Consider the following 24,386-nt stretch of genomic DNA (forward strand, 5'->3'; position numbering starts at 1 on the left):
ATATACCTGTATGAATATATATGTATGTATATATATATATATATATATATATATATATATATATATGTATATACATACAGGTTGAGGCAAAATTCTGGACACATCCATTTAACTAGCGTAGCGATGAGAAAATCGAGTTCTGATGTGTGAAAGTATTATTTGGGAGGGAGGCTGCGTTTTTAAGGCGAAAGGAAGTGTTTACAATGGCCATTTTGAACCGTTCTTCAAATGGGAAGAGGGTCATGTGCAGCATAGTAAATATACACAGAGGAGGAACTTGAAGCTGTGTGTATATATATATATATATATATATATACATACACACACACACAGCTGCTTAAGTTGAAGCTTCTGGGCCCCAATGCAAAACCTGTAACGGGGCCCCCAACTATAATGCTTTATTCATAGTACTCGGCTCCCTATATGGAGAAGAGAGACCTTATGGGCCCTCTAAGGCTCCTGGGCCTCGGTGCAACTGCATCCCCTGCATCCCGTATAGTTACACCCATATATAAATATATACGGTCTATATAATATATATTTACGGTCCTCATAAGAAATTATAACTTATTGGTCCGTAAAGATGGCTTGCTGAATTCGGTCTGGAAGAACTAGACCCTCCTGACCTCAACCCCCATGAGCTGTCTGGGCAGCAGGACTTATCACCCAACATCACTGCGGTCCATGGAGACAAATCCCAGCAGCCATGTTCCAGAAGTTAGTGGAGCTGGAACAAGAGGGCATACTCCCTATTTTGCCCAGTGACCCTGGTGAGCCCCTATAGCCATGATGCCAGTGTATGGCTGGGTTGCCCACCTGCACTTGTGCCGGCTATCTCCCGCTGGCCGCATGAAGGGTGGAGCTGTGTAATGCAGATGGTGTGTGATGTGTAGTGACACATGTGTAGTGCACGTATGATGCAGGACGTCATATGATGCCAGCCAGGGAAGGAGGAAGATGAGGGATGCTGCTGTCTTGCCAGGGAGGGATGCAGTCATCCGCCCCTCCCCCAGCGCACAGTGTTAACAGCTTGTGTTCATCTCCCCACACCCACATCAGCCTGTATGTCAGCAGCGGCAGCGGCGGCTCCGGAGGACGGCAGCTCCTCTGACTCCACGGGGATGACGCCTGCAGCTGTGTGACACCTGGGGGGACGCGTCCCCCTCCCCAGAGCCTCTCCCGGCCGCCAGGGATGTGTGAGTGGCCGCTAGCGCTCCAGTAAGAAGGTGGGTGGGGAGAGCAGCGGTCCAGAGCTCAGTGCTGGCTGAAGGTGGCTGCTCCGCCCGCCCTCCATACCCAGACCATGTCTTCTTCTATGGGCCCCAGAGGGCCCCGGCCACCCATAGTGCCTCCCCCGATGCCGGATCTCCCCGATCTCAGCCATCTGACCGAGGACGAGAGGAACACGATCATGGCAGTGATGAACCGACAGAAGGAGGAGGAGGAGAAGGAAGAGGCCATGCTCAAGTAAGGACATTCATTCATTTCTTGCTGGCTGGAGGATGGCAGCTCTCCTCTTGCCCATCAGGCTGGCATCTTTGTCAGCTGTCATTTCCATCCATTGACAGGTAGCACAGCTGTGATCACTGCACTGCCTGCAAATGGAAGAGGTGGATCCAGATACACTGCAAAAGACAGTATGTGGCCTGCAGAGACCTGGCTGGACAGAGCTCCAGGCCTATCCACCCCTGGCATGGCTGGCACCTGACTGCTCAATCCCATTCATCACATACAATGAGGATGGCACCAGATGGGTTACACATGCCAGCACAGGCTTTCTGGAAGCGTGTGCCATGGTCAGCTCAGTAATGCCTCCAGATGATTGAGGGGAAGTGGGCAGCTGACTCCTTCCTGGGAGCACTTGACTTGCTGGTCCAGGGAGCACGGGGTGTGGTTGCATCTTCTCATGGACTAAAATGTCCAAGTGTTTTCATCTTATAGATAAGGAAAGCTGTAGCCATCTTAATCTGTCATGTGGGGCTTGTAGTGCCCATTTTTACTGAACAATTCAATGGGTTGGTTGAAATATATATATATATAATCTATCTCATATCTATCTATCCATCTATCTCATATCTATCTATCTATCTATTTATCTATCTCATATCTATCTATCTATCTATCTATCTATCTATCTATCTATCTCCTATCTATCTATCTATCTATCTATCTATCTATCTATCTATCTATCTATCTATCTATATCATATCTATCTATCTCATATCTATTTATCTATCTATCTATCTATCTATCTCTCTATCTATCTATCTGCTATCTATCTATCTATCTATCTATCTATCTATCTATCTATCTATCTATCTATCTATCTATCTATCTATCTCCTATCTATCTCATAGCTCTCATATCTATCTATCTATCTATCTATCTCATATCTATCTATCTATCTATCTATCTATCTATCTATCTATCTATCTATCTATCTATCTATCTGTCTCATATCTATCTATCTATCTCATCTATCTATCTATCTCATATCTATCTATCTATCTATCTATCTATCTATCTATCTATCTATCTATCTATCTATCTATCTATCTATCTATCTATCTATCACATGTGCATGGATTCATTTCAATAGACTGAATGGATGAGGTGGTATGTAATTGCTGGTGTGCCATTAATCCCCTGGTGTTTTATAATCCATGGGCCTTGCAGGAAGAGAACATTCTCAGTACTGTCATAAGACCCAATCAGTTTACATTTGGGAGGGTTTGGATTTTGTCTTTACCAGTCATATCATTCTGTTACTGGAATTATATAGCTGAGTATCAGTAGAAGAGTAGAAACTTCTAACCGTGCCCAGAACTGGTCCACAGAGCTAGTGCCTACCTACTGTGCCTATTGACCAGGTCCAGCACAGCAGCGATGACCAATCGTTTACATAGACCTGGATCTTTTAAATAAAGAAATGTAGCAGAAATGAGTAAACAAACAAAAATTGAGAAACTATTGAAAAACATAGAGAATCATAAATCTGCATCTTTTGGTCAACAGCCAAGATTTAATAGCAAATGAGCCTGTTAACCGCATACTGAGAAATCTGAGCTAATTCCCTGCAGAACTTGATATACAGTAGGGTACATGGACGGGATTAGGATTAAGCTGGCCTTTTATGAATGGAATGGTTATATGTGACATACAGCAATGATACTCCTGTGGTTCTGGGTGGGTGTGGCACATTTTAACAGTTGGCAGTAGGGTAATATGGCGCACAGAACATGGGTAACCTTATCCAGAGTCTTCTGTTCTTAATTTATCGAGCACATTAAGGTGGGCAGCATAATGGCATTGATTTTACTGTCTTGGAGACTTGGACATACTTGATAATGCTATCATCCTGTTTGGTGCTGCTGTTCCATGATGAAATGCTTAGGACAACATTTCGTTGAGATGGCACACAAGATAGCTTTATTTATGCAGAGGCAGATGTAGTCTGCAAGCAATGAACATCTTCTGCTTCCATTATTTTGCTACTTATACTATAGTCTTGTTTCTATTTGAGAGCGCTATATCAGATACATTGTAATGCATGCGGGGGATTTGTTTTCCCTGCAAGAGTCGCAGAGATCCATGAAATCTCTGTGCATTTTCCCCTTTTTTAACAGATGACTCTTTTTCCATAGTTCAGGTCTTTTTATCATTATGCCCAAATTTGCACAATTTGGGGGGGGGGGGGATTTTGTCAAGTGTCGAGAGACCAATAGCAATGGGGCACATGGTGAGAAACATTTCAACACAGTACAACTATAATTTTATATATATATATATATATATATATTCATTCATTCATTCATTCACTTTCAGCCACAGGTCCTTTTTATCACCAATGATGAAAACATTTCTAGTTGGGCTCTAGATGTTACTCTGTGCCAAAGCACTGTAAACCCCCTTCTCATTGCCCGTCTGTAAATGACACATGATCGTGAAGGGTGAGGCATATATCCTGCCAAAATTTGAAAGCAACGGCAGTAGATGCAGGATCAGCAAATTTCAGTGGTAGGAATGGTTTCTTCTGGTGTGCCAGGAAAATTGTCACATTTGCCACTTCTGCCCCATATACCACACTGACCATAGATATTCCTGAAATATCTAATGTACATACTGCTTGTTCTTTTCCAACATTTGTTTAGCACTTTTGGACATCTTCATTACCTGTGGACTGAACAGGGCACAGTAGCACCTGTACAAGAAATTGGAAATACATCCAAAGTGCCCTAAATCTTCCATCTTTTTTCTTACATTAGTCACTGATATGGCCTGTGTTTGTCCTTTAACACTAATAGTTTTAATATTAGGGGTAACCTCTGTACTGGAAAACTATGGTGTTATAAAAAGCTTAAAGGGGTTGTCTCGCGGCAGCAAGTGGGGTTAAGCACTTCTGTATGGCCATATTAATGCACTTTGTAATATACATCGTGCATTAAATATGAGCCATACAGAAGTTATTCACTTACCTTCCCTGCGCTGGCGTCCCCGTCTCCATGGCTCCGTCTAACTTCAGCGTCTAATCGCCCGATTAGACGTGCTTGCGCAGAAGGGTCTTCTGCCTTCGGCTCGGTCCGGCAGCAGCGGCGTTCTGGCTCCGCCCCTTCTACGCGTTATCACGTAGCTCCGCCCCGTCACGTGTGCCGATTCCAGCCTCCTGATTGGCTGGAATCGGCACACGTGACGGGGCGGAGCTACGCGATGACGCGTAGAAGGGGCGGAGCCAGAACGCCGCTCGTGCCAGACCGAGCCAAAGGCAGAAGACCCTTCTGCGCAAGCGCGTCTAATCGGGCGATTAGACGCTGAAGTTAGACGGAGCCATGGAGACGAGGACGCCAGCGCAGGAAAGGTAAGTGAATAACTTCTGTATGGCTCATAATTAATACACGATGTATATTACAAAGTGCATTAATATGGCCATACAGAAGTGCTGAACCCCACTTGCTGCCGCGAGACAACCCCTTTAATACATGTCTTAAATAGTCACCGCAGTTTGAGACAACTTGTAATATGATAGCCTGCGTGATAACTAGTAAAAGTATACATCGCTTTATTTACCTAAAATGATGTTTTTGTGCTGAAATATTATTCTAAAATGCTGGTGACTAGGAGTATCCCCTCTTTCTAATTTGTTGTTTACAGCTGTTGGCAAGTGATGTCTGTCTCTATTAAAATAGATAGTAAGATGGATAACAGGTAGTGGAGGGTGTGTTGTCTTATGCTGCCCAAATGAGTCTATGGAAAGAGTAGGGGAGGAGACTGTCACATGCTGCAGAGGCTAACTGGTAATTTACTCTCCCTTAGCTACTGAAATCCCATCTACACTGCTTGGTACTGCTGTACACTGTCTTCCATGATGCTGTTATTCCTCTCTGTGTGCTGAGGAGTTAGGGAGCAGAATCTGCTGTACATAATGTATGGGTGCCATCATACCTGCTAGTCTCCACTCACCAACACAGACAGAACTGAGAATTAGAGATAAAGCCTTCGGGGGAAAAACTGGAAATAAATACAGGATACAGTCACGTAATGGCCGGAAATAGTGCTATTTCTCATGTTCTTACACGGCAGCTTATTCTGAAGAGCCATCTGAAAGAAGTGCAGTACGCTTCAGGGTAGCCTATGTAGGGAAAGGAGGTATATGCAACTATAGTTTTCTACATATACTGAGATCCAACCAACATCACAATAGCATTATATATAATTTTTTTTTCATTCCAAAGTTGTATGTTATGCGGAGGCTCATTCTAGTTTCCTATATAAAAGAACCATAAGGGTCTGTTCGCATGTAGCAGATGTGGGAGCAAAATCCATGTCAAATTCTGCATTTTTTGGTGCAGATTTTGATACGGATACACAGCAGACTTCACCCCTTCAACTGAAAGGTTGAAATCTGCTGTGTATCCATGTCAAAATCCTCAGGAAAAGGTGCTAATCAGCACTGAAATCCTCAGGGGAAAAAGTCCTGTGCAGTTAGGTGTGGATCTGCACCAAAATCTGCCACATGTGAACACATCCTACAGCTAACTGTGGGAGTGAATTCCATTCCAAAATCAGCATGAGATATGTGCTCAATCAGGCGCTCATACAAGTGAATGAGGGTTCCCCATTTATATGCAGCTGAAAAATGCGCATGGGTTTCTGTCTGGACCACCATCCATGAGAACAAGCGTTGCTTCAGAATTATGTCATTTGAATTACCAGTATTTACCAAAGCAGACTTGTCAGGAGATGTGATAGGCCGTTCGTTAAGCTGCAATTCCTTCTTTCATCAAATGAAGGCAATGGCTTTAAGCCCTTAAAGGGGTTGTGTATTTAAAACAAATTTTTAAAATGACATACAAATGACAGAAAATAATAAAACAAAGGATACTTACCTGTCTCCAGCCTTGGTGATCCAGCGCTGCAGCCATACCATTCTGCTGGTCTCTTTTGACTTCGGAAGTCAGATGACTGCTGCCTGCCAATGAGGAGCTTAATATGTGAACATTGATGCCAGGGGAATGGGCGGGGACACTGCGGCCTCTAATTGGCACACAGCAGTCTCCTGATGTCTGCTGTCAACAGAAACTGGCAGGGCTGCAGCATTGGATCGGCGGTGCTTAGGATGGGCAAGTACACTTTGTTTTATTGTTCTTAAGACATTTGAATGTAATTTTAAAAATTCACAGCAGAAATGCAAACCAGAGACCAGCTCTTCTGCAATGGCTCCCACGCATGGACCAGCTGGAAACCACAACTGATGCCCAGGAGAAGGGAGAACGTCCAGCGGGTATTATTGTATCTTGACGCCACCGGAAGCTAAGCGTTTGACAGGAGAAACGCCCCTGTCAGACCCCTAGCTCCCGATTGACTCAAGAGGTGAAGGTCCTGGTAGGAGGTGAAGCTCCTTTGTGTTTGTTAGCCGGCGCTCTGCTGCAGCGCTGTTATAGCAGCTAACCGCCTGTCCCCCGGCCTCTCAGCTGTCCTCCTCCTTCTGCTGTCTGCAGACCAGTGCCCATAACTGTGAGTCCCCCGCCGCTGTAGCCTCCCTGTTCTCCTCATGTCACAAAGTGTGGGGCACCGCTGCCGGCTCCCTGCTGTTGTGCTGCTGTGGGTGGACAGCGTCTGTGAGTTCGTGGACCCCCACCGCTGTGTCCCCCTGCTGCCGACCGCAAACACAGCTGGGGAGGGGAGCGCCTTTTGCGGCGCCGTCGGCAAAAGCTTCATGGCACTGTGGCCTCCCTCATAGCGACCCCGCTCTGCGCTTTAACATAGAGCGGGGTACCGCCTTCTGGCCGGCCGATAGGTAAGGGGTTTCAGCTGGGCCAATGTGTGCCTGGAGCGAGAGCCGGGAGGCAACCGAGGTACAGGCCGCCCTGGGGCCAGGAGCCGACGGAGGTGCAAGCTGGCAGGGAAGGAGCTTCAGCTGGCTCAATGCGCGCCTGGAGCAGGGCCAGGAGGCAACGGAGGTGCAGGCCGCCCTGGATTGCAGCTGCAGCATTACCTTACTGGGCTGCCAGGACCTGCAGCCAAGCCAGATATCCAGCCAATCACGTTCAGGGGGCATTACCCCCCCCCCCCGTCAACTTGACTCCACCAGTTGTTCCTAGTGGCATCAAGATACAATAATACTCATCTAGCGTTAGGTAAAAAGCTTTCAGTCTTTATTAGATGATCCAGGCGATAAAGGAACAAAGGGCATGTGTCACGAAAAAAAGCTTTCAGCATAGCTCAATATAAACTGTGAAACTACTTTTGTGGTTTTTCTCATCACATGTCTATCCTGTCATGTGCAGCATGTTGGATGTACTGGCTGCTGTCTAAGAAGACATATTTGATATTGAACATGCTGGAAGGGAAAATGTATTGGCTGTTTCATCCCATTTCCTTTTTGGTTCATAAAGGAGATTTTTCCTCTCTACAAGTCTGCAGTATTGAAAGAGTTAGGCCCAATGTCCACGGGCAGGTTTGTTTTGCGCAATCCACGCAGGACACCTGTGCGGAAGATCCGCAAATGAAGCCGCCCACAGTGAAACATGGTCCTTTTGGTCCAGAAACAAATCGCAGCATGCTCCACTACAGTGCGGATCCCGCACGGGCATCTTCTTTTGAAGTCCATGGAAGCCGCCCAATGTGCGGCACGTCGACAATTGAATTGCAAACAGGGAACGGATTCTGTGGGAAAGCAGAAGTTACAAAAAAAAAGTACCGCGCATACGTGCTGGGCAGCGCTTCTGCACGCATCCATTCATTGAAGTCAATGGAAGCCGTCCGCTCCGAAATCCGCATTATTGCCTTGCGATGGCATGGCGTCATCTGTACTGCGCATGACCCACCCGGAACATCCGCAAGACAGGTCTACAGGGGTCATCCGGGATTTGACTCGGCCATGTGCATTCAGCCTTAGGTCTTATACCGACATGCGTATATCGGCCGTGTTTTTCACGCCTGGCCGATATATGCTGTCTCTCTCTGCAAGGAAAGAAGACAGGCCGGGAGCAGTGCACTGAGCTCTGGCCCCCTCTCCACTCCTCACCACTATTTGCAATGAGAGTGGCAGAACAGCGTGGAATTTAGCTCCGCCCCGTCCCACCCCTCCCATTGCAAACAGTGGTGAGGGGCGGAGAGGGGATGGGAACTCAGTGCACTGCTCCCAGCCTGCCCCGCCCCCTCCCCCTGCAGAAAGAGACAGCATATATCGTCGGGCTGTGAAAACCCGGCAGATATAAGCATGTCGGAATAAGCCCTGAGTTATATATTTTTACTTTGTTTCCTTGTAGTTGTATTTTGCCTCTGGTGTCATGTGTTCTTGTTTCAAGCACCCCATTGGCTGTCTATTGTGATATATGTGATATATGATGATGCCGTAAGGAGTCTGCCTGGGGAGGAATAGGTGAGTATAGAATTTTTTTTTAATGACAAAACCCCTTTAAGGGCAACATGCTTGCCTGAAACATGTAAGACGGCTCATGTCCTTTGTTCCTTTATGTCTGCCTGGATTGTTTAATAAAGACTGAAAGCTTTTAACCCAACGCTGAACTTTCTCCATTTTGCCTGTAATTTTAAAAATTAGTATTTAACTGGACAACCCTTTTAACGCCCCGCACTATAAATATATGGCGCAGGCGGTGGGTCTGTCCCAGGAGCCGCCGTACATTTATATCTCAGTGATGGTGAGTCATCAGTAATGGGTGTTAGCTCTAACATATAGCTGACATCCTGCTGCAATGGCTGGGATTGGAGATAACTACAATCTTGGCTATTAAACCCTATAGATGTCACCAGGAAAAGCTGCTGCAGTATCTAAAATATGAATCAATGGAACTGTCATTCCCATCTGTATCCCTGCAATGTGATCATAGAGTACTGATGGGTTATGATGATAGTCTATATTACAATACAGGAGTATTGCAGTGTTTTATATGAGGAATCAAGTGATCACTTGGTCTATTCTTGAACCAAAAGAAATGTAAAAAAATGAATAAAATGCTTAAAAATAATTTAAATAACCCCTAAAAAACAACAAAATCCTTTACTATTTAAAAATAGCTTATTATATAAAAAACAATCAAAAATGCAATAATTGGCATCAGCGCATTTGTAAGGACTCGGTCAGACGAGCGATTTGTTCATGCATTTATAGGTGCGATTTTAAATCGCATCTATATAGAATTAATGGTTTCCAATGGAAGCGGTCACATGTACAATTTTTACATGTCATTAAAATTTGCACCTGCAAAAGATAGAACATATGGGTGTCAATGGAGGCGGTCACGCATTTTTTTTACGTGCAAAGTGTGTTTTTTTTAACGCGCCTATACGCGCACGTAAAAATCACTCATCTGACCGAGCACCTAAAAGCCAATTTTATAAAACTAATGTATTAATTTATTTTACATTGTGGGCACCATATATATATATAAAATGCCAGAATTGCAGTTTTCTTGTCATTCTGCCTCCAAAAACGAGAATAACAGGTGATCAAAAATCATATTTACGATTATCTCTAAATTGTACTAATAAAAACTACAGCTTGCGCCCCCAAAAGACAAACCCTCATACAGCTCTGCGGATGAAAAAAACTATAAAGGTTATGCGTTTAAGAATATGGTTTCACAGAATAAACACTTTATTTCTTAAAAAGTGTTTTTCTTACGCAAAAGTAGTAAAGCATAGAAGAAACCTTATAAATTTGGTATCGCTGTAATCGGACTGAGACGTAAAATAATAACACATTATTTATGCCACATGGCAAAAGGCACAACATTTAAAATATGAAAAAATGATAGAGTTGACGTTTTTCTTTTATTTCCTGCCCCACAAAAAGAGTTAATAAAAGTTAATTAATAAGCTTTACATCCCGGATAATGTTAGTATTGAGAATTACATCTCACTCTACACAAAGGGCCCTCATACAGCTACTTAAATGATAATATAAAAAAGTTACGGCTTTAGGAAGGCGACAAAGAAAAAAAAGGGGGAAAAAAGAAATTGCCATGTCTTTAGGCTGGTCACTAAGGGGTTAAGGATATATGTTGTATTAGTTAGGTGGTTATTATGTAACATTCAAGACTCTCTGTGTAGTGGCCGGCGCTTGTAACTGCAGGCACGGCTCCCATTGATTTAAATCAGAGCTGTGCCTGCAGTTGCAAGCTCCGACCACTACATGGTGGTCAGTGTGGAGGCTTCTTCTCCAAATACACAGAGGTAGGAGCAGAAGCGTCCCCGCCGACCTACTTAGGCTGGGTTCACACAGGGCAGATTTGCCGTGGCAAGTCCGCCTGTAGCCGCTAATCCTGGGGTTGGCCAGCCATGTGGATGAGATTTCTCAGAAATCTCGTCCACACTGGACGCCGAATTCGTCCCAGCAAAGCCGGCACTATGGCGCGGATTTGCCTTTTTTTTTTTGCGTTGCATCCGCGCTCTCCTCTAGTGAAGCGCCGGCCGCAACGGAAAAGCGTGCGGCCAAGCCGCCCCAAAACTTGCGGCTAAGTGCCGTGGGTTTTGAAGCAGTGCTTTCCCAGCCTTATAGTGGCCGGCGCTTGTAACTGTAGGCACAGCTTGCGTTGAAATAAATGACAGCCATGCCTGCTGTTGCATACGCCGGCCACTACACAGAGCTCGGCGTGGAGACTTCCGCTGTTTCAGCTCGGACCTCTGTGTTATTGCAGTTCTGACAGCATGCGCCCGCTCCTTAATATTATTTCCCTGAAAAAACCCTTTAGCAATATGAGGTTGGAGACCCATTACTTTGAAGTTTCCCAGACGACTGATTGCTCAAAATCATCAGCATTTTTTCTTGCCATTAATCCGGAAATCCATAAAGGTTATAATGAACAAACAATCTACAGAAATATAAGTAATGTAAAGGCAAAGATATTCTTGGAAAAAACACCCCCTATCCTATATATATATATATATATATATAAACATACATACATGTATAACCTGTTTCCTCAAAAATAAGACAGTGTCTTATTTGCTCTAATAGATTTTGCATTTTTGCCTGGACACTATTTATATTGCCCTTTTTAATTAATTGTAACTAGGGCTCAATTTTGGAGCAGGGCTTATACTTCAAACATCCTCAAAAATCCTGAAAAATCATGTTAGGGCTTATTTTCGGGGTGGGTCTTATTTTTCAGGGAAACTGTGTGTGTGTGTGTGTATATATATATATATATATATATATATATATATACATATACATATACATATACATATGTCTTATTTTTCAGGGAAACTGGGCATTATATATATATGAGACCTACCACCAAAAATAAGCCCTAACATGATTTTTCAGGATTTTTGTATATATATATTAGATACATTTAAGGCTTAAAAATTTTCCAGAAACACCTGGCAAATTATAAAAAAATCACATAATAATAACCTTGCTCCTAATGGATGACTAGGGTGGAGAGTATTTATGCAATAATAGAACCTTATAGAAACAAGCAAATACCTTCCACTCCAGTCATCCATTAGGAGGCATGGTTATTATAAAGTGATATTTTTTTTGCATATTTTGATGGTGTTTTTGGAGATTTTTTTGACTTTGTATTCCATAAAGTATATATTTAATGCATATGCAAAAATAGGGGGGGGGGGTGCTTTACTGGATCTTATATTAAAAAAACAGAATCTTATATCTTCTGGTGATCAGGAAAACAAGAAGCTTCTGGCCATAGTTCTACATTACAGAGCTTTACATCTCAGCACACAGCAGTTATTGCAGCAACATTTTGACCCAAAGTAAGCACTTAGGGTGGGCTCACACAAGCATGTTTTTGTGCGTGCATACACACGCACAAAAACACGCTTGTATTTACAACAATGCATTCCCTATGGTGTGTGCACATGTCTATACTTTGCAGGCGCGTGCCTTCAAAGATAGGACATGCGTGCACCATAGGGAATGAAAGCAATTTTTTTCAATGGAAAACAATGCTCTGACGGCCCCCTGCATTCTTTTTCAGGGAAGGGCTTTACATATAAGCTCTTCCCTGAAAAAGAAACATTTTAGTGTTAAAAAACCCCCAAAAAACGTACCTCTCGGCTGCAGCCGTGACCCCCGCGGGCATGAAGAACACATATGTTGCATGCGGCAGATGTTTCCTTCACCCCTGCTAGTTAAAAGAATTCCCTGCTACTACATCTGCCACATCTGTGGCAGATGCAGCAGAGGAATTCTTCAACTCTCTACCGCAGCTGTCACATGTCAGCTCCGGTAGAGAATCCTGCTGCCGGCATCCCCGTCCATTGCTTTTCAGGGAAGAGCTTCATAAGTCCTTCCCTGAAAAGCCATTTAAAATAGTGTAAAAAATAAAATAAAAATACTCACCTCCCTTCGGCTGCTGGGCTCAGCCGCGTCCTCTCCTGGCTGTCCCCGGCTCTGTAGATCTCAGCTATCAGCAGGTGGGGATTTAAAATCCCTGCCTGCTGGTATCTCTGATTGTGAGTGGCTGAGCACAGATGGGGCAGATGTAGCAGCAGGGAATTCTTTTAACTAGCGGGGGTGAAGGAAACATCCGCCGCATGCGGCAGATGTGTGCTTCATGCCCGCGGGGTCACGGCAGCGGCGGAGAGATATGTTTTTTTTTTGTTTGTTTTTTTTAACACTAAAATGTTTATTTTTCAGGGAAGGGCTTATATGTATGGGCCGCGGCTCCATTGACAACAAGCACGCAGCTGTGTTCACGCGTGTTTTTGTTCGTACCTAGGTGTGCACATATGTACGCACCTAAGTACGCACAAAAACACGCTCGTGTGAACCCAGCCTTACTGCAAAGTAAGTGCAGGCAGTATAGTCAACTCTACTGTTCATAGCTGGAGCTGACCATAGTACTGTAGACATGTTCAAGCGCTAGCCGTGGTCCTGTAGCTTGAGTTTGCTGTAAATGAAGAGGTGCCTGTCATATGCAGTAATAGAGACAAACTATTTTAATTTATAGTTTTAATCTACAAATATCAACTATGAAAAGTGCCCCTATAGACTTTGAATAGAGCAGGAGTAAGCACACTCGAGGAGTAAGCACACTCAAGGAGTAAGCACACTCGAGGAGTAAGCACACTCGAGGAGTAAGCACACTCGACCAGCAATACATTCAAACTCTGGAGAGGCCAACATTTACCCTATCCAGCTTGAATCTAGTGTTACTGAATCTCCACTCCTGTCCTGTTCCCAACGCCAGTTCATATGGTATGGACCAATCATTATCCGTGAAGTCATCACAGGGATGACAAGCTCATTTTAATAATTTAGCAAGGCCCCTTTTCTATCTCTGCCTCGGCCATGATAGTGATGGGGGCTGGCTTATATATTGAAATAAGTTGGGCAGCCAGCTCCCTTTGATGATGGTGAAGATGTCACCGATGAAAGTCCATATCACATGACCCGGTGCTGGAACCGGGCCAGAAGTGGAGGTGCGGATACAGGTGGACCTGAACTGGATCGGATACGATATCCTTCCTGGGATAACCCCTTTACTGTAGTTGTGTGTGTGAGCAGGAGTAGGGGAGCTTGTGATTTGTATAGGAGTGGTACTTATAATTAGACGCTATGTGATATGGTTATTTGTACGCTGTATGACAGTACACCCTATATGGAATCCAAAGAAGGTACTGCACATTGTACCATCTGTGGTAAAGCTAGCCATAAGTCATGTGATCAGAATTAGTGAAATTGCAAAGTTGTTTTAACAAATATTTGCTGCGTTCGCCAAGAGCCTCTGTGAAAATGCGAGCTTGGAACATCTTGGTTGCTATGGGCAATTGCTCTGGGCAACAGTTATTATCAATTTTCCATGATTTACATTACTAAGTTGTTTATCTTAATGACTGCCGCCTATTTAGTGTTATTTATTAGCACTGAGACAACCCTTTCTTCACTTAGTTGGGCTTTTTGTATTTCATGTAGGTTGTGAACACAAATATTTAGTGTGACGCTGAATATATAGAATATGCAGCTATGTAAAAGGCCATTATTTAACAGCATAGACAGTTTGTGCTACAAGTTGTTTTGCTTATTTATAACTGTACTCAGAAAAAAAAATGTTCCCATGTCAATCTGTCTGTGCCCATCTGCTTATTCTTCTCCGTGTCTGTGACCAGCCCTTAAAATGGGAATCTATGTTTATGCATCTGCTATGACAAGATGAACAGTAGGTGAGATATATAAATAGTGGAACACACAAATGCAAATGTCAGTGGCCTATTGGCTTGTATTCATCCTTGGGTATTGACCTTTGGAGCAAACTCCATCTTACATGGTCCAAGTATTAGGAAGTACGGGCTCACCACATGTAACCAAAACTTTGGTAAATTGGTTGCTTTTGACTTTTAGCCATATAGGGTATTGCTGTCAAGTGTTTCCGCTTTATACGGTTTGCACATCAATTTACAGTGCCAAGAATGGTTTAGTCATATGCCATTAGCTTATTTAAGATTCCATTGAAAAAAAAAGGGTTCTATATATTACTCATGTACTTTTTCACCGGAAAATGAGTAATATATACTAGATTGCTGTAGGCTGCACTATGAGAAGGATACTTGGCACATACATTTATTTTCTTTATAAGAGAAATTGGGAAATGAAATTATAATATCTAACAGACCTCATCTTGAAAATATAGTGGGAAAAACAAAGTAGCATTGTCCATTGCAGGCACTTAGATCGCAGATGTCATTTTGGTAATGCAGTTTAGGAAGCGTTAGCTGTTATGTGATAGGTACTGGAAAGAATTTCCTTATTTAATATGCCTATTAAGTGTCCACAAGTTGTCGTTTAGTTTCATAAATGATCTAAACTTTTACCTCTGTCTTTCTATAAGGCCCAATGCCCACGGACGGATTTTCACTGAGGAATTCGCGGCAAGACACTCGCCGTGAATTCCGCAGCAATGTCCGTCCATAGACCTGCTATGGTTCCCTGATCACGAGTGGAAATCAACTGCAATTTTCAGCTCGCAGCTTCCATCTCAGTCAATGGAAGCTGTTCATCCCGTGGCACTTCCGCAGCGAGCACTGCGGAAGTATCACGGGAATCTGTGTTATAGCCCAGCATGGGAGCGTCATGCCCTGCACTGCCGAGACACTCGCGGCAGGTCCGGACAGGTGAGTATGGGTCTCTGGGGGACGTCGGGTCTGATTCCACTGCGAGATTTCACAGTCAGGATCAAACCCGGCCGTGGGCATGAGGCCTAAGTATATACTAATCCTACTGATTCTGTTCTGTTTCCTCCCTGCTGTTTCCTTGGTCCCCTGTTGCTTTCGGTATACAGTCTTGGATGATGACATGTTATCCATAATGTAGACATGTCGCATGATAGTAGTGACACTTTGTCCAGAGTGATATCACTACATTCATAAAATAATTTAAAGAGTAACTGCACTTTAAATAAAAACTGCATAGAATCGGGTATTATAAGCATTTTTGCAATAGGTTTTATCCGCCTGTTTTGTGCATTTTTGGTAGAAAACCCCTATGCAGCTAGGGGAAGACGGAGCTAAGAAATCCATGTTCAGCTAGCTAACTGCATAGCTGAACAGGGAGCTCCAGCTGTGCCTGCATTGTCCTCTCTACTGCAGGCACAGCTGGTTCCATATAACAGTTCATTAATAAATTAATTTATTCAATTTTAAACATACTTGGTCTGTGCTCCCATGATCTGTCTCCCAGTGCTGTTTTTATTAGTCTCTTGTCTCCGCTTCTCTGGCTCCTGGCGCTGTGTGAGGAGAAGCTGTTCTGTGCTGCATTCCTTTCGCACGGGTGGAATAAGCCTATAAGATGCACTGCAGCATGTAGTAAATTCAACCCCAAAATCCGCAGGGCTACCATGAGTTTTGGTGTGTTAGGTGGGCTAATTCCACCAGTGTGAAAGCACCCTCACAGCGCCCATTACCCGCCAGACCTAATGTACTGTCAGGATCTCAGTGCATGGGCTTGTGACATACAGTATTGTACACCTGAATCCCTGACAGCTGGGCTTTATAGCAGGTGATCAGGTCGATTCAATCATTTTCATTAGCTTGAAAAGTTACTGGCAGTTGGATACATCTCATAAATGTTTATTGCCGCTGTCATAATCGCACGTGGGACTATATGGGCCTTTTACTGGCCCATATAGTCCTAATAAGATCTTAGCTGGAGTAATGAGGTGTAACAATGTTATCCTCTTTGACTGTTAGTATTTCTTCACACAAGTGTATGCGCAATTGTGCAAGCTTCAGCTCAACGTATCCGTGCTATGAATAAGGAAGATTTTTGCATGTACTGGCGCATTCTGCTGTAGACTTTGCGCAAGCAGGGCATGTTTTTCTTATACACGGGACACTACCATGTCCTGATTTAAAAGGCTATTTAGCCTAGTGAGGTCCAGATGTGTCCTTTTTTTTTCACAAAATTGCAGAAGCGTATTGCACATTTTCCCTGCATATTGAGAGCGCATTTGCACACCTCCCATAAACATCTATGGGAACATTTGCACAAGATTAGAGCATGTGTGTTTTTTCTGCATCTGCAAAAAGTAGATATGGGAACGAAACCATTGAAAATCAATGGATTGTTTTCTCTGTGTATTGCAATTTTGCATGCGCAAATACATCCATGTGAAGCCTCCCTTACTGGGGTCTGTCTTACACAGAGCGATTATCATTCAAAACATTGTTCAAATGAGCGAAAGTGAACGATAATTGTTCAGTCTGAACGCATCCAATGATCGAACGACCAACGGTAAATGAGTTCACTGTTCACTCGATTACTAATCGTTCGGTTTAAAGAACAATCTTTCAATCTCTCATTCCCTTATACAACAAATGTGAATGACTGAACGATTCTCGTTTGAATGAGTCAGCGATGTATCTGCCGTATAAACAGGCTGTCCCAGCAAACTCTGACATCGTCCGCTTGTTAAAACAATATATCGGCTCATCTAAACAGACACTAACATCATGCTATAGAAAAAGCATAAACATCTAAAAACATGCAGATAAAACACAGTATTTAACCTTTCAGAATTAATACAAATCGAATGCCATGACAATGCATGACATTAACTAGCAAGTAGGAGCAAGTGTGGCAGCTAGAGATGAGCGAACGTACTCGGATAAGCACTACTCGTCCGAGTAATGTGCTTTATCCGAGTACCGCTGTACTCGGGGCTAAAGATTCGGGGCGCTCCGCTGCTGACAGGTGAGTCGCAGCAGGGAGCGGGGGAGAGCGGGCGGGAGAGCAGGAGAGAAAGATCTCCCCTCCGTTCCTCCCGGCTCTCCCCTGCAGCTCCCCGCTCCGCGGCGCTCCCCGAATCTTTAGCCCCGAGTACAGCGATACTCGGATAAAGCACATTACTCGGACGAGTAGTGCTTATCCGAGTACGTTCGCTCATCTCTAGTGGCAGCCAATCCTGGGCATCACATTGTATTCAGTTATTACTGATCGGAAAGAATAGGAAATAATAATGTGTTTGGTTCCATGCCCAGATTCTACATTTTGGTGCAATACTGTAGTTTTAGTTAATGGTATAATGTCTTGATTTTATTATGTGGTAGCAATTAATTGAGGTGCTGAAATATGTCCCATATGAGTGACTGCCAAGGGACCAGACTGTGTGAATCATATGTATACGAAGAGCATAATTAAATAATGTCCTGTGATTGTGATTTTGTGACTCCAACTTTGAAATGGTGTCATCTTCTCAAACTGTTATGAAGGCTGGCATACGGCTGAGGACAACCAGTGGACTGTATGCAAAAACATGCCGACTAGGAAATACAGTCCACCGACTAGTGAATAGCAGTTTGAATGGAAACCATTCGTATATGATGTTTATTCCTACAGCAAAGTAGCACAATGGTCACCTCGCTTCATGCGCCTCTTCTAATCTTGAATATCCCTACAAGTTTCCAGCTTGTTTTCTATCAGTCCAATCCAGTGAACTTGTTTAGACCTTAATCAAACTCATAGGGGGGGTTGACAGCTGCATTCGGGGTTCTGCTTTCCTGTTCGTGGAGCAGGAAAGGGGAATCTCCACGGCCGACCGACTCCGTTTCTGGATGGAACGGAAAAGTGTTGAACGGACCCTGTTACCTATAATAGGGTCAGTTCGATTTTCACCCAGCTTTTAGCCAGAAGAAAAAGCGCAGCGTGCAACACTTTTTCTTCCAGCATTTTGAACAGACTTTTTATTGAACCTCCGGTCTAACGTTCTACCGCAGATGTGAAACCAGCCACTTACCCTAAAATATTTCATGACGTCATTGAATGGCTGTGATTGGCTAATGACAGACTAAGTTAGCCAATCAGAGCATTAGCTTTCTGGAGGCGGGGCATTCAAGCACCGCTTGAATAAAGCAATGCTCTGCCAGCGTGCACGGGGGAGCGAGAGCCTGCAGCTGCGGCGCCGGAGGTGAGTTTTCTTTTTTTTTTTCACACTGTATTCCCGGCATATAAGATAAAAAGTTGGGGGTCGTCTTATACGCCCGTCGTCTTATATGCCGAAAAATACAGTATATTATAGTTGTTATAACACATGATGAACGAAAAGCGAACAATTTATTATTCGTCGTTCAATCGTTGGCTGCGTTTAGGCTGAATGACTACCTTTACTTTTGCTCACTCGAACGATTTTATGAATGATAATCCTTCCGTGTAAGAAGAACCCTAGTATCTGTCACATTCTTACACTCTATTATAGCTGTTAGGTGCCCTGACGTCCATCATTATTTCAGCCATGTTGGATTTGACAGATGAGTTGTCTTTTAACCCCTTGTCACTGCAGTCCTTTTTATATTTTTTTTTAGTTTTTTTTTCTCTCCTCAAAAATCATAACTTTTTTACTTTTCAAGCGATATAGCTACATGAGGGCTTGTTTTTGGCTGGACGAGTGGTATTTTTTAGTGGTACCATTTAACATACCGTATAATGTATTGGAAAATTTTTGAAAATATCCAAGTGGGGCAAAATGAAAAAAAAAGAACAAGTGTGAATTTTTTTGGGGGGTGTTTGTTTTTACAGCATTCACAGTGCAGTAAAATTGGCATGTTATCTTTATTTTGTGGGGCAGTACAATTATGGCGATACCAACTTTATGTAGTTTTTTTAATGATGTGCTATTAAAAAAAAAACTTAAAAAGAAAAGATGACTTTCTGTCACCATCTTTTGATCTGCATGATGTTTTACATTTTTTGTTGATGCAGCTGTGTGGGGGCTCATCTTTGGCGGAGTGAACTGCAGTTCTTATTGGTAATATTTTGGCATACAGATGACTTTTTGATTACTTTTTATTCAATTTTTTCTCACGAGAAGGGGTTTGCAGGGTTTTTTGGACAGTGTTCATTATGTGGTATTAATATGATTTTTTTTTTTATAAATTGGACTCTAAATAAAGTGATGCTTTTGATAAATTGGAAGTAGATAATCAACTTTAACCTGGTAAAAGTCCAACCATAAGTTCAAACTAAATATAAACATCAAGTAAATGTCCACTCACACAGTGCGCGACTAACCCTAAAAGGCCCACGTCTCTCGTACACAGGTAACCAAGGCCCAACCCACAGCCAATTCAACCATGCCATGCAGGTCTAAGTTAAATATATCGAGACCTACATTAGACAGATGTACCCCATCCGGAATGCAAAGGCCAAGCTGGAATGACATACCCCAAACTAATGGCATAAGTTTAATCATGAGCCTATTCACCCTCTACCAGATACAGTCCAAAAACTGCATCTTTGGACAATACAACCATACCAATCTAGGGACCGTTTCTGAAAAAAAGCAAAGTACATATCTGGGAACAAATGCTGAATCATGGTGCCCTGCTTACCAATATTATTACCTCCCACATGCAATACTATCGCGTTAGGATCCGGACAGACGTCACACATCTGAAGCAGCACATCCAGTAATGCATCCAGCCGCAGACCATGAAAGCCCATCCAAAAGATCCGGACGGCATCTGCTGGCATAGATAGATTTTCACCACATGATCTTGCTTCTGCTCGTTGTTTGGCCCAGTGAATAAAAGAATGTTCAATGATCCATACGGTGGTATCTGTAAAAGCTAAACAACACAGGAACAATTAACACACTAACAGGTTAGGATCACCTGCCTAACCACCTAATTACCCCCGCAGACAAACCTGCCTTGTCCAGAAGAGTGGCAGCCCCGGTCCGAAAGGAATGTGAAGAAAGAGCATGACCACTCACACCCAAAGAAACTAAACACTAAGAAAAGACAGCCCAAATCTGAAACTGAGTCATAGGTGACAACTCTTAATATACAAAAGATTGATACCCACTTACAAGTCGGATCTTCAAATACCTACAAAGAATACTTACTGGGCAGATATCACTGGCCACAACACTACCCACTTGCAGCCAAGTTCCTCTACTCACCCAATTCATTTTGGATTGAGGAAGGAAAAATTGAACAGAATTAGAATATACATGAACACAAGTAAACTCTAAAATGACTTTAATCTACCTGTTGCTGGGAAGCACTTTACCAATCCGAAATGCGCCAAAGAACATAACAGACATAGACGAGACAGCAGATGAGAAGAAACAGGACACTTCATCCACAAAATGATTATCCCTCTTATACCCCTTCAAGACTTGCTTGACCACAAAATAGTCAGTAATGTCCTAGACCCGAAAAGGCTAAAGAAAAAGATACACCTGCTAATATTCTCTAAACAGACGTATATGTGATCCTGAAATGGATGTAAACAAAAAATGCCAATGCAAAATGCTTGTGACTTCAGAAGGGAGACCAACCAAGTCCAGAAGCAAAAGAACACCAGCGCAACCAAGCAGCATTACAACTAGACCAGGTAGCTGACCCACTGACCGCTTCACATAATCCATAGCTAAAACCAAATTATTATTCCCCAAAGATGATCCAGGCATTCCGCCCAAGCCACATCTGCCCATGGCGCCAACTCGCGGAACCCTGTAAACTGAAATTGAGAACGGGCATCAGTAATTTCATTAGAAACCCCCGAGATAGGCTTAGCTTTAATAAAAATATTCAATATTTGATATAACAGAAACATATGCTTAAGCAACCGCACAACAATATCACTCTTAAATGACAGCCAATTAGCAGCAAACATAACACCCTTATTGTCAGTATTCAAAAGGATACATTTGCTGACAAACTTATGTCCCCACAAGGTTAAGGACACAACCCATGGAAATAACTCCAACAAGACCACATTGGATGTAACTCTATTCACAAGCCAAGAAGCGTGCCAAGGTGCCGCACACCAGTGAGATTCACATATAGCCCCAAAAGCCGCAACAGCCCACTGCATCAGTAAGCAGATGAAGACCATTAGCTGCTAAAAACTCAACCTGCCAAAAAGATCTACCACTATATTGCTAAAAAAATCTCCAACCAAATCCCCAAATCCTCCTTAACCTCCTTCCCCAAGTGCACATGAACAGAGGGATTTCTAATGCCAGGAATGCTCTGCCATGGGCATAATTCTAGAACAAAAAGCTAACAGACACAGAACAGATTGAATATTTTTAACACCAGCCTTACGCTTGTTCAACAAGACCGAAATAGCAGCACACACCTTGTTAACTTTATTTAACGGAATGTGACACTTACCTAACAAGAAATCAATGGTTATACCCAAATATTCCATACAGCACATGGCTAAAACCGTCTTGTCAACTGCTAAAGGAACACCAAATACATCGCAAATAAAAACAAATAAATTCAATACATCTGAACAAACAGCAGAATCGGCTCGACCAACAAACAAAAAAGCTATCCAACTAATGTTTAACAACTCCTTGCATGGATTCAACAGTCACAACCTATTCCAAAAAAGTAGAAAAGAGCCTAAAACAGCAGCATGATAGAGAACAACCCGTTGGGAGGCACTTATCAAAGTCAAATAAACCATCAGCAATCCCCCATAAGGGAATGACAAATGGTGGATTAGGACAAATGAACTTGGCTCTTTTTTTGGAAACAACCCCAAAAGCGACAAATGAAAATTTGCAAATGGGGGTGCTGCAAAAGGACCTAAAACTCACCCCAATGAAACTTCTTTAGCGATTTATCCCTTTTTCACAAAAGGGTGTAAATTCACGGAAGACAAATTATTCTCCCATTCACAGCAAGAACCACTGAATGGTGGAATACTAAAGCCCACATAGAAACCCTTAGGGCGGCTGCAGACGAGTGTGTATTTTGTGTGTGCATACGCCCGCACAAAAACACGTGTCTATTAGCCCCAATGCATTCCCTATGGTGTGTGCACATGTCCGTGCTTTACAAGCGTGTGCCTGCAAAGATAGGACATGCGTGCACCATAGTGAATGGCTGCTCCATTGAAAATAATGGTCTGCCTGCCCCCTGCATTCTTTTTCAGGGAAGCGCTTTACATATGAATTTTAGTGTAAAAAAATACAAAAATAAACGGACCTGCCGTGTCCCCTGCGGGGATGAAGAATACATCTGCCGCATGCGGCGGATGTTTCCTTCATCCCTGCTTGTAAAAAGAATTCCCTGCTGCTACATCTGCCACATCTGTGACAGATGCAGCAGAGGGATTCTTTAATTCTCTACCACAGCTGTCACACATGACAGCTGCGGTAGAGGATTCTGCTGCCGGCACCCAGTCAATTGATTTCAGGGAAGGGCTTTAAATATAAACCCTTCCCGTAAAATCCAGTAAAAGTGGTTTAAAAAAAAAAAAAAATATATATACTCACCTCCCTTCAGCTGCCGGGGCTCAGCCGCATGTTCTCCACGCTGTCCCCGACTCTGTAGTGCTGATCTATCAGCAGGCGGGGATTTAAAATCTCTGCCTGCTGAAAGAGCTTTTTGTGATTGGCTTAGGTGCCCAACCAACCACAGGCAGCTCTCGCCCATCATTCATTTGGCAAGAGCTGCGTGCGTGTGATTGGCTGAGCACCTCAGCCAATCACAAACAGCTCTTTGAGCAGGCGGGGATGTGTGGCAGCTGCGGTAGAGAATTGAAAAATTCCTCTGCTACATCTGTCACACATGTGACAGATGTAGCAGCAGGAAATTCTTTTTACTAGCGTGGATGAAGGAATGCATGTGGCAGATGTGTTTTCATCCCCGTGGGAGTCACAGCAGCGGCAGACATGTACGTTTATTTTTTATTTTTATTTTTTTTACACTAAAATTTTTCTTTTTCAGGGAAGGGCTTATATGTAAAGCCCTTCCCTGAAAAAAAATGCAGCGGTGCCGACAGACAATTGTTTTCAATGGAGCTGCCGGCAGAAGCCGCGGCTCCATTGAAAGCAATGCATTGACCTGCACTCACGCGTGTTTTTGCATGCGTGCGCACCTATGTACGCACCTATGTACGCACAAAAACACGCTCGTGTGAAGCCACCCTTAATAAGAAATTCCACCATCTGTCAGTTTGGGTCCTTGTCTAACCACAGACCCATGTTCTCCAGCTTTACAGCAGAAGGCTGTCTGGGCAGCGCTTTACATATGAATTTTAGTGTAAAAAAATACAAAAATAAACGGACCTGCCGTGTCCCCCGCGGGGATGAAGAATACATCTGCCGCATGCGGCGGATGTTTCCTTCATCCCCGCTTGTAAAAAGAATTCCCTGCTGCTACATCTGCCACATCTGTGACAGATGCAGCAGAGGGATTCTTTAATTCTCTACCACAGCTGTCACACATGACAGCTGCGGTAGAGGATTCTGCTGCCGGCACCCAGTCAATTGATTTCAGGGAAGGGCTTTAAATATAAACCCTTCCCGTAAAATCCAGTAAAAGTGGTTTAAAAAACAAAAAAAAAATATATACTCACCTCCCTTCAGCTGCCGGGGCTCAGCCGTATGTTCTCCACGCTGTCCCCGACTCTGTAGTGCTGATCTATCAGCAGGCGT

At 43.4% G+C, this 24,386-nt stretch overlaps 1 protein-coding gene across 1 annotated transcript in view; it reads left to right on the forward strand.

Moving 5' to 3' along the window:
• Positions 1-1,180: 1,180 nt before the first annotated feature.
• The window catches only part of RIMS1 (regulating synaptic membrane exocytosis 1), a 363,560-nt gene continuing 340,354 nt past the window's right edge, over positions 1,181-24,386 (forward strand). Inside the window, exon 1 of the mRNA XM_066604485.1 lies at positions 1,181-1,467. Coding sequence (XP_066460582.1) covers positions 1,304-1,467 — 164 coding nt within the window. The 5' untranslated portion in view covers positions 1,181-1,303. The remainder of the gene's footprint in view (positions 1,468-24,386) is intronic.

This window comes from Eleutherodactylus coqui, chromosome 1, assembly GCF_035609145.1.
Source record: "Eleutherodactylus coqui strain aEleCoq1 chromosome 1, aEleCoq1.hap1, whole genome shotgun sequence".
Taxonomy (NCBI): domain Eukaryota; kingdom Metazoa; phylum Chordata; class Amphibia; order Anura; family Eleutherodactylidae; genus Eleutherodactylus; species Eleutherodactylus coqui.